Source organism: Protopterus annectens, chromosome 4.part1 (genome assembly GCF_019279795.1).
Source record: "Protopterus annectens isolate FY-2018-M chromosome 4.part1, PAN1.0, whole genome shotgun sequence".
NCBI lineage: Eukaryota > Metazoa > Chordata > Ceratodontiformes > Protopteridae > Protopterus > Protopterus annectens.
This window is the reverse complement of record NC_056734.1, coordinates 370,118,380-370,129,379: the sequence shown is the minus strand read 5'-3', so window position 1 is coordinate 370,129,379 and position 11,000 is coordinate 370,118,380. Positions and strand designations below refer to the sequence as shown.

Sequence of the window (11,000 nt, the reverse complement as noted above, 5' to 3'; positions counted from 1 at the left end):
AAATCAAATAAAATCTACTACTTACTTCGCAAAAAGTGCTCTGGCTAAGGCAAGCCTCATTCTCCAGCCTCCTGAAAACTCCCTGAAACAAATATGTAAACAATGTAAGAGTTGCATAATAACTTTTCACGCTCTACTTGACTCTAGACATTATTCATTCTTTCATTTGTTGACCAGTTGATTGGGAAGTCAAAAGTCCCCAAGACTCAAATCACAAACAAATATACAAAACTTGGAACAGTAATACTTAAGCATTAACATGCAAGTAGAATATTTTTTAAAGGAAGTAAATCCAGGTTTAAAAGCAGGTACCTATAGAAGACAAAAATTCACAGATGCATTCTTCTGCAAAAACACTTCAGCAAGTGATTACTTTCAACAAATAAAGAGAAAACTACATTAAATTAAAGAAAACCTTTTGTAGCCAACTGCCATTAAAAAGAAAGCTTAACAGTCAATGGATGGAATACTGCCAAATAATGAAGGTAACAAAAACAAAAATGCAGTTAGAGACAGATTATGGAGGGTGTGGTTTAAGCAACTGTACTATGATTTAAAATGCTGAGCAGAGCCTGTTCGACTACAGCAGTAACATGGAGGGATAAAACCTTGACCACAGTCACTGTGACACAGCTTCAATAACTGGCTCAGCCGCTTGATGGTACAGGCAGGCAAGGATGGGCACTGCTCATTCTGGTGGAAGGGAAGCAATTCCCAGCTGGTGTCGTTTTAGTGCCAGTGCAGGGAATGTGTGAGCTGTTGCAACTAAGACTGTGATAGGAGTCTCTGCCATGGCATGAGCAGGAACATGCAAACCTGGGTTAGAGGGGCGTAAGTGGTCCCTGTGGTGAAGCAAGTACTCAAGTGACCACAATAGAAGGGGAACTAGAGGAATAACCTATGCACTAATTACTGGGATGTAGGTAATGGCACAAACAACCCTCATGGCTGCCTGTATGATGCCTTCTTCCCAAGATGGATCTCACTATGAAATAACGGAACACGAATAGGCTATGCCTAATCAGGGGAATATTTTGATGGTCGATAGGCATGGTGGGAATATAAGCAAAAGTGGTGTAAACAGTGTAAGATTAGAGACAGGTCATGAAAAGTACAGTTGTGTACACTTACCATAAATGTAGATGTCCGAGTGTATTCACTGTTGCAGTAATCACCTGCGGGGTTATCCCTGCTGTGGTAGCCCTCGGCTGGCCTGAATACCAGAGTCAGTGTTTTTCTTCATCGGCTGCTGTCACCTGCTATCTGATGCTAGGTCATCAGTGCTATAAAGGAAGGCAACCAACGCCATTACATCAGTTTTTCTTGCCCTAACCAGTCAGAGGCCCCAGTAAATATGGTAAAGTGGTCCTGGTGGCTAAAAGCCACTGTTAGCAGCTTATGTCTCCCTAAAGAAAGAAGATACGAGGAGGAAGGAGGGTGGGAAACCAGGACTGCAACAGTGAATACACTCAAACATCTACATTTATGTTAAGTGCACACAACTATACTATGTTCTTCGTGTTTCACTGTTGCAGTCATCACCTGTGGGAGGATTCCCAAAGCTGAGGAGAGGGGTGGTAGGATTATTAAGAGACTTAGGAATGGATCAGCATCCCCTGCAGAACTGCACAGGCAAACCCTGCCCTAGCCTTAGATAACAGATGTAGGTGGTAATGCTTAGTAAAGGTAAGAACAGAAGTACAGGTGGCAGCTTCCAGGATGTCCCTGGTGGGAACTCCTCTGAGGAGTGCTGTGGAAGTGGAGACTGCTCTAGTGGAATGGGTTTGAATGGACTTAGGATGGGTTTCCCATGCAATCTATAGCAGAAATGGATTCAGTGTGATATCCATTTGGAAATTGCTTGCTTGGAAATGGGCTTTCCCTCTGCCCCTGGGGCAAAGCTGACAAGTAGTTGGTCTGTTTTCTTGAAGGGTTTAGTACAGTCCAGATAGTATCTGAGCTGTCTGTGCACATCTAGTGAGTGCAGAATTCTTTCCTCCTTGTTTTGAGGGTTAGGAAAGAAGATGGGTAGATGTATGGCCTGGTTGAGAATTACATTAGATACCACCTTAGGCATAAAGGAGGGATTAGTCCTCAGGGAGATCCTGTCTGCATGGAAGATGATGAAGGGCTCAATGGCCATCAGTGCCTGAAGTTCTGAAACCCTTCTGGCTGAAGTGAAAGCTAAAAGAAAAGCAGTCTTCCAGGAGAGGTATCTTAGTTCTGCTGAAGTAGCAGGTTCGAAGGGTGGTAAAGTACGGTTTTCCAAAACATAAGTCAGGTCCCAGGCTGGAGTGGGTGGCCTTCTGGGAGGTCTGATATTAGAAGCCCCTCGGAGGAATTATTTAATCAAAGGATGGCAGAACAGGGGATGTTCTGTATCAAAATGAGCTGAAATGGCTGAGGCGTGGATTTTAATAAAGGAGAAGGAGAGGGCACTATTAAGTAGCTCCGCTAAGTAGTCTAGGATAAGAGGGATGGAAGGTGTTAAGTATTGCCCCCTCTGGACTGGCTTCACGAGCAGAATCTTTTCCATTTTCTTGCATAAGATTTTCTGGTGCTGGGCCTTCCAGCCTCTGTATAATGTCTAAGACCTGTTTGCTTAACAGGGGCCCCTTGTTTGCCTTGAGAGGGTTAGCCATGCTGACAGTTTCAGAATCTAAGTCTGGGTGCAGCACCCCCCCACCCCCACCCCCACACACACACACCTGAGTTAAGAGGTTTGAGATCAGGGGAAGCTGCCTGGGAGGCTGTAAGATCAGGCTGTGCAATAAGAGGTACCAATGTTGTCTGGGCCAATCTGGAGCAATGAGGATGGTCTTTGGTCCCTTCTCCCTTATTTTGATCAGTACCTTGGGAATAAGAGGCAGAGGAGTGAATGCATACACAAAGAGGGTGCACCAGGGGAAGGTCAAGGCATCCATCCACCTTCCACGCTAGGTGGTGGTACTCCCTGGTACAGAATTTTTTCAGCTGATGGCTGAGATGTGAAGCAAAGAGATCCACCTCTGGGGTCCTCCATGACGGAGTGATTTGTAAAATGATTTTTCTGTGGAGCTGCCATTTGTAGGGGGTCCAGTAAGTTTCTGCTTAAGTGGTCTGCCAGGGTGTTGCTGATCCCTGGCAGGTATTGGGCTATCAGGTGTAGTCCCATGGAAGAGGATGTCAGCCAGAGGTTCATGGTTAGCCTGCACAGAGGGTAAGATTGGGTCCCTCACTTTTTGTTGATGTACTACGTTACTGTGGTGTTGTCTGTTTTAATAAGTAGAAGCCTGGCTTGAGATGGGGCTTGAATGATGTCAGAGACTTTTGTACTGCCATCATTTCCTTCTGGTTGATGTGTAAGGGAAGGTGCTGGGCATCCCAAAGACCTTGAGTGCACCTGCCTTCTAGGCGAGTGCCCCAAGATATATCTGAGGCGTCGTTGGTAATGGTCTGCCCAGTTGGGTAGAGGGTGAAGGAAAGAGCCTTGTTCTGAGCACAGGCCCCTGCCCACCAGAGAAACACAGCCCTTATACAGGGGATCAGAGGTAGAGAGGTCTCTAGAGGTTGAAAGTGCTGACAAAGGTTCTTTAGGTACCACTGACGTTTTCTCATGTGGAGCTTGGCCAAAGGAATTAGAAGGATGCAAAATGCCATGTACCCCAAGGCTTGCAGGAACTTCCTTTCAGTGAGGTGGCTTCTGGAAGCCAGCTGTATACAGTAGAGCGGCAGGAAGCCCATTTGTGATGCTGTGACCAGCAGTGCTCCCAAGAAAATGATCTTCCTGGAGGGTGTTTGCCTTGATTTCTTCTCATTGATGGTGTACTCTAAGGAGATTAGGAGGGTTTTGACAAAGAGGATGTCCTTGAGGAGCTTTTTTTGATATCTGCCTGAATGAGGCAGTCATCCAAGATAAGGGTAAATTTGTATATTTTTCTGTCTGCAAAAGGCTATGGCTGGGGCTAAGCATTTGGTGAATACCCTGGGAGCAGTATATAAGCAAAAGGGTAGCACAGAGAACCAAAAGTGTTGTGAGCCTGCTCTGAAGCGAAGGATTTTCCTGCAGGATTCCCTTATGGGGATGTGGAAGTAGGCATCTTTTAGATCTAGGGTAACTAACAATGCTTTTGTCAGCATAGGCAGCAGCTGCTGAAAAGTTAGCATTTTGAATTTGGGGACCACCAGGAAGGTGTTCAGAATGGATAAATCCAAGATTAGTAGTCAAGTGCCCTCTTTTCTGGGAACAAGGAATAGTCTGGAATAGAAGCCTTGGCCTGTTTGATCCACGGGGACAGGTTCTACTGCCTCTTGGGAAATGAGAGTTTGGACTTGTTTCAATGCCTCTGCCCACTGATTTGGAGGCAAGTCTGGGTACCGTCTTGGAAATGGGAGTTCGTTGAAGGAGAATTTGTATCCCCGAAAAATTATCTTTAAGACCCATTGGTCCTTTGTTAAAAAAAGCAAATTTTCTTTGCAGAGGGAGAGCCTTCCTCCTAGTTTTTGGTGAGTGAAAAGAGAGGGAAGAGGGGGGAAGAGGGAGTCATTGAGAGTTTTTAACCATAGAGGGATGGCTTAGAGCTCGCTGCCTTTGGAGTGGAAAATATCCACTGTTTGGTTCTTTGCTGTCCCTGGGATAGGAGTCTGGGTGGTCACTGGTCTGTCCCTCTGGTGCAACGTGCCCGTCTGCTAGGTGCAGGAGAGAAAGTACAGTTGTGTACACCTACCATAAATGTAGATGTTCGAGTGTCTTCACTGTTGCAGTCATAACTGTGGGGTGCTTCTGCCGGCAGGCAGCCCGAGGTCGGCCAGAATCCCAAAGTCTGGGTCCGGCGTCGGCTGTATAGGCTAGTACCCTGACGTCAGTACGCTTTGGTACATAGCCCTCAGCCGACGCCATCTTCTCCAGCCTTTCTTGCCCTAGATGTCAGAAGTCCCCAACAAACCAAAAATGAATCCAACAAGGAAACACAAATACACCACAAAAATGGAAAAGAGGGGATAGGAGGGAGGACCGACTGCAATAGTGAAGACACTCGAACATCTACATTTATGGTAGGTGTACACAACTGTACTATGTTCTTCGTGTTTCACTGTTGCAGTCATAACTGTAGGGTGGAATCCCAAAGCAGTGTAAAAGGGGAGGAGGCTTTAGATAGAAGAAGGGGAGGCAAGAATACCCTGCAAGACAGCAGAGGCAAAGCCTGCCCTGGACTTAGAAAACAAGGGGAGATTGTAGTGCTTGGAAAAAGTATGCACAGAACTCCAAGTGGCAGCTTCCAAGATATCCTTGGTAGGGACTCCTCTGAGGAAAGCTGTAGAAGTGGCAGCTGCTCTAGTAGAGTGACTTCTAATGGTACCTGGAAATGGTTTCCCATGATGAGTGTAACAAAATCTGATTCCATAAGCAATCCATTTGGAAATAGTTTGTTTAGAAATAGGTTTTCCAAGAGAACTGGAGGCAAAGGAGACAAACAATTGGTTAGACTTTCTGAAATCTTTAGTCTTGTCCAGGTAAAATCGTAACTGTCTGTGCACATCTAATGAATGCAAAATCCTTTCCCCTTTGTTTTGAGGATTTGGAAAGAAAGTAGGAAGGTGAATTGTCTGATTTAAAGCCACTTTCAAAATCACTTTAGGCATGAAAGTAGGATTGGTCCTCAAGGATACTCTGTCCTGATGGAAAATAAGGTATGGTTCCACAGCCATGAGAGCTTGCAACTCTGAAACCCTTCTGGCAGAGGTCAATGCTAACAAAAGAACAGTCTTCCAAGATAGAAACTTAATATCTGAAGATGCAGCAGGCTCAAAAGGAGGCAAAGTAAGTTTTTCTAGAACATAATTAAGATCCCAGGCAGGGACAGGAGGGGTCCTTGGAGGCCGCAAATTTTTTGCGCCTCTCAAGAACTGCTTCACCAAAGGATGAGAAAAAACAGGAGGATCAGAACTGAAATGAGCAGAGATAGCAGAAGCATGAATCTTAATGGAAGAAAAGGAAAGTCCTTTAGATAAAAGTTCCGAAAGGTAAAGCAAAATAGAAGAGAGATCAGGTACCTGAGGATCAGAACCTCGGTCCTGCATCCAAATAGAAAACCTCTTCCATTTAGAGGCATAGGATTTCCTAGTGCTAGGCCGACTAGCTTCCAAAAGAACATCCAAAACTTGTTTGGGAAGACTAGAAGGAATCAAACTCCTTTGAAGAGCCAAGCTGCCAGGCAAAGGGTCTTGAGATTGAATGTAGTAACTGACCCTGATGCTGGGACAGAAGCGAAGGGTTCAGTGGGAGAATCCAAGGAGGCCCGAGAACAGGAGCTTTAAAGTTGGATACCAAAACTGTCGAGGCCAATTTGGAGCAATCAAGATGAGGAACTTGGGCTTGTCCTGCTTTATTTTCAGTAATACCCGAGGAAGTAGAGGAAGAGGAGGGAAGGCATATGCTGAAAGGCTTCTCCAGCTGAAGGACAGGGCATCCACTCTCCAAGCTGCTTTGTGGAAGGACCTGGTGCAAAAGCGAGGCAGCTGATGATTGAGATGGGATGCAAACAGATCTATCTGGGGACATCCCCAAACTGCAGTAATCCTGTTGAACAAGTTGGTGTCTAGCATCCATTCGTGAGGATCTGAAATGTTTCTGCTCAGGCTGTCTGCTAAGAGATTCTGTTTCCCTGGAATGAATTGAGCCTGGAGATGTAGATTCAAATTTAGAGCTGTGTCCCATAAACCCATAGCTAGTCTGCAAAGGGGGTAAGAATGAGAACCCCCCTGCTTGTTGATGTACCACATGACCGTGGTGTTGTCTGTGCGAATTAGCAGAGGGCCTGGCTGTAGAAGATTCTTGAAGGCTAGAAGGGCGTTTTGGACTGCCAACATTTCCTTCAGACTGATGTGCCAGTGAAGATGGTCCTTTGTCCAGGTTCCCTGCTGGCAACTGTCCAGAAAGTGTGCTCCCCAAGCATAATCCGAGGCGTCTGTGGTTAGGATTTGAGTAGGATGAGGAAGATGAAAAGGTTTTCCTTCGTTTAAAGTGCATGCCCTGGACCACCAGAGGAACTCCTTCTGAAGGCAGGGGATGAGAGGAATCAGAATATCCAGATCGTGGCAATGTTGTGACCAAACACTTTTCAGATACCATTGAAGCTTTCTCATGTGAAGCCTTGCATTTGGAATCAACAGAATGCAGGAAGCCATGTAGCCCAGAGCCTGCAGGAATTTCCTTGCAGTGAGCTGAGATAGAGTTGCCAAGGTGTTGAAAGTAGAAGCCAGCTGAATTTGTTTTTCTGGAGTGAGGAAGGCCCTTTGTAAGGTTGTATTTAACAGGGCTCCCAAGAATACCATTTGTTGAGAAGGGATCAAATGTGACTTTTTTATGTTTACTGAGAATCCCAGTAGGAGGATTAGACGTTGAACAAAGTCCAGATGTTGAAGCAGAAGATCTTTGCTGTCTGCCTGAATAAGGCAATCGTCCAAATAGAGGTAAATCTGGATCCCCTGAAGTCTGCAGTAAGCCACTACTGGTGCCAGGCACTTGGTGAAGACTCTGGGCGCAGTAGATAAACCAAAGGGCAGAACAGAGAATTGAAAGTGCCTCGAACCTGCCTTGAACCTGAGGAATTTCCTGCGTTCTTGTCTGATGGGAATATGTAAATAGGCTTCCTTTAAGTCCAATGTCACCATCCAGGCGTCCTGAGAGAGCATTGGAATTAGCTGTTGCAGAGTAAGCATCTTGAACTTTGGAATTTCCAAAAAGGTGTTTAGCACAGAAAGGTCCAGAATAGGTCTCCAAGAGTTTTGTTTTCTGGGAACCAGAAACAGTCTTGAATAAAATCCTTTTCCCATTTCCGAGAGTGGAACAGGCTCTATGGCTCTCATGGCCAGAAGAGCATCCACTTGAGTTAAGGCCTCTGACCATTGAAGTTTTGGCAGATCTGGCCAACCGTGAGTCCTTGGCAAAGTGTGAAAGTGAAATTTGTAACCTTTTAAAATCACGTCCAATACCCATCTGTCCTGGGTAATACGAGTCCAATTTCTGTAAAAAAAGAGACAGTTTTCCTCCGAGAGGGGCGTCCAGGTGAAGGGGTCCTGAAGCCCAACCGAGAGAGTCATTGAGTTTGCTTTCTTTGAGATTGGGATCTGTCTTCTCCCCTTCTAGGTGAAGAAGTAGTCCATTGTCTAGATCTGTAAGAGGCCTGGCCTTGACCACGACCTCTGGAGCGCCTATATCTTCCCCTTTGAGGCTTGTCAGACGTGGGAAAGGACCAATTTTTAGAGGGCCAATTCCTGGAAAATCTAGGAGGCTGAACTTGCAAGAAATCTTTTACAGTCTGCATAGACTTTGCCTTTTCCTCCATCTTTTTAATAACTTCCTCAGCCTTAGATCCAAAAAGAACATCTTGTTGAACAGGGGCATCTAATAACTTAGCCTTAACCTGTTCAGGCAAACTTTGTTCACGAAGCCAGGCATGTCTCCTAATAACAGTACCAGAGGCAGCAGCCCTGCAAGAAGCATCAAAACCACAATGTAAGCTATGCTTGTTAACCTGTTCAGTAGCATGCAAAACATCCTGAAGTTCCTTATCCTCTGCACAAGCAGGAAGGGAAGCAAGCTTTTGCTTTAAAACAGACAAAAGAAATTGCCGATATTTAAACATATGAAACTGGCAATTTAAAGCCCTTACAGACAGGGTAGCAGAAGTATATACCTTTTTCCCCACCTGTCTAAAGCACGAGAATCCTTCTCAGAGGGAATAGGATTTTTAGAAGTAGCAGCCTTAGAGCCCTGAGAAATAGTTTCAGGATCCGCAGAAGGGTTTTTAAATAAAAATAAATGAGAGTCAGGAACCCTATAAAATCTATCAGGCTTAGAAGGAGCAGGAGGCATGGAATCAGGATTCAAATTAGCCTCAGAAAAAGCATCATCTACAATGTCCAAAACAGGAGGGATAGCTAAAGGCCTATGCTGAGGAAGAAGAAGAAATTCTCTAAGCCTCTTCTTGAAAGCAGAATATTCCTGTCCTTCCCAATGAAAATGTTCCCTCATCTCATGCAGGGTTTCCCCAAAAGAAAAATCCTCAGGCGGAGAGGCCGAGGGTAAAGAGTCCTCAGCATCCGAATCCTCATAAGGGGAAAGGAATAATCCTGATCAGAGGAAGAAACAGAAGATACAGAAGCCTGGTCAGAGGAATCCAGAGTAACATCCTGTCGAGGCCTTTTCTCAGGAGGGGGGTGAGAACCCCTAATCATTGTAAGCAAATCTTCAGCCATCCTCAATAATTGCTTTTGTGTCTTGGGAGTGGATTCAGAAGCAGCTTGAGCTGGAACTTTAGACTTAACAGGAGTCTTTGTCTTTGCCTTTGAAATTGTAATGTGAGTAGGCCTGAAAACCCCCTCAGAAGCCGGTACCTGCACAGCGTTCCGGACCCATCTGAAGGAGCGACGTCCAAGGTCCTGCAGCAGTTAAAATAGTGGGCCTTGATGGCTCCCATGGGAGTCCGTGATCGCCACCGGTTCAGAAGTGGCAGACGACAGGGGCTGCAAAGCCTCACTGACGACAGCGAACCGACGCTGGCTCCAGCTGCAACGAGTCCTGTTTGGACCTCGGCGGCCTGTCTTTGTCTTTGCGCTTTTGACTCCGGTAGTGTCCGACCATTATTCTATAATTGAAGCGCCTGCCAAAATAATTTAAAGCCCAATCGCATTCCGCGCTTGATAGTACGAGAATTGAACCTGGCACAGAACCGACAACAAGAAACGTCGTAGTCAGGGCCTAAGCAAGGTAGACAGTAAGAGTGGAAATCTTTATGAGGTATTTGTTTCCCACACGCTATACAATTATTAACTTTTTCTGACATCGGAGGAACAAGAAAAGATTCTAACGGGGTACTTAGCTTTGAGAAGAGAAGTAAGAACTTCGGACCGACAACAACCAAATACGCTGTTCGATAATCGCCAACCAACAACTTGCGAGCTGCTTTCCACCGCACGGCAAGAAAGACTGGAGAAGATGGCGTCAGCTGAGGGCTATGTACCAAAGCGTACTGACGTCAGGGTACTAGCCTATACAGCCGACGCCGGACCCAGACTTTGGGATTCTGGACGACCTCGGGCTGCCTGCCGGCAGGAGCACCCCACAGTTATGACTGCAACAGTGAAACACGAAGAACATCCAGTGTTTAGAGGGAAAATTTCTGCTGAATCTAGTAGGATGTACCTGAAGGAAATCCTTCACTGTTTGCATAGATTTTGCCCTGTCTTGCATCTTTTTAAGCACCTCTTCTGCTTTTGCTCCAAATAAGCTGTCCTTATCCAAGGGTGCATCAAGTAACTTAGATATGACATGATCAGGAAGAGGTTATTCCTTCAACCATGCATGTCTCCTAATGACGGATCCTGACACTGTTGCCCTGCTTGAGGCTTCTAGGACGTCACATTCACAATGTAATGAGTGTTTAGTCACTTGACAAGTAGAGTGCAGTAAATCTGCTAACTCTTTCGAACTGGCACAGTCAGGAAAGGTTGAAATCTTTTGCTTTAATAGTTCCAAAGTGTGTTGCTGATATTTTAACATGTGGAACTGACAGCTGAGTGCTCTGATAGCTAAGGTTGCAGAGGTGTATACTTTTTTACCTCATCTGTCCAGAGCTCTGGAGTCCTTGTCTGGGGAAGTAGGATTCTTTGCAGAAGGTTCCTAAGTAATGACCTCCGGGTCTACAGCAGGATTTCTGTGCAGGTATTTGTGAGAATCTGGTACTCTGTAATACCTGTCAGGATTCTGGGAGCAGGTGTGAGGGTGTCAGGAGCTAAACTGGATTCATGGAAGACATCAACCACCTCTAAGATTGGTGGGATGGCCAAGCGTCTGTGCTGGAGCAGGTCTATAAACTCTGAGTCTTTTCTTAGACTGAGGGAAGTCTTGGGATTCCTAGTGGAAATGTTCCCTGAGGGTGTGAAGGGTTTCCCCAAAGGAAAGATCTTCTGGAGGGGAGGCAGAAAGAATAGATTCCTCTGCATCTGAATCCTCATAA

General features: G+C 45.6%; 1 protein-coding gene across 1 annotated transcript in view; it reads right to left on the bottom strand.

Annotated features, from left to right (window-relative positions):
• Window positions 1-11,000, bottom strand: part of ABCF3 (ATP binding cassette subfamily F member 3) — a 1,867,236-nt gene that overhangs the window by 1,139,404 nt on the left and 716,832 nt on the right. The window contains exon 10 of the mRNA XM_044070185.1: window positions 26-82. Coding sequence (XP_043926120.1) covers window positions 26-82 — 57 coding nt within the window. The remainder of the gene's footprint in view (window positions 1-25; window positions 83-11,000) is intronic.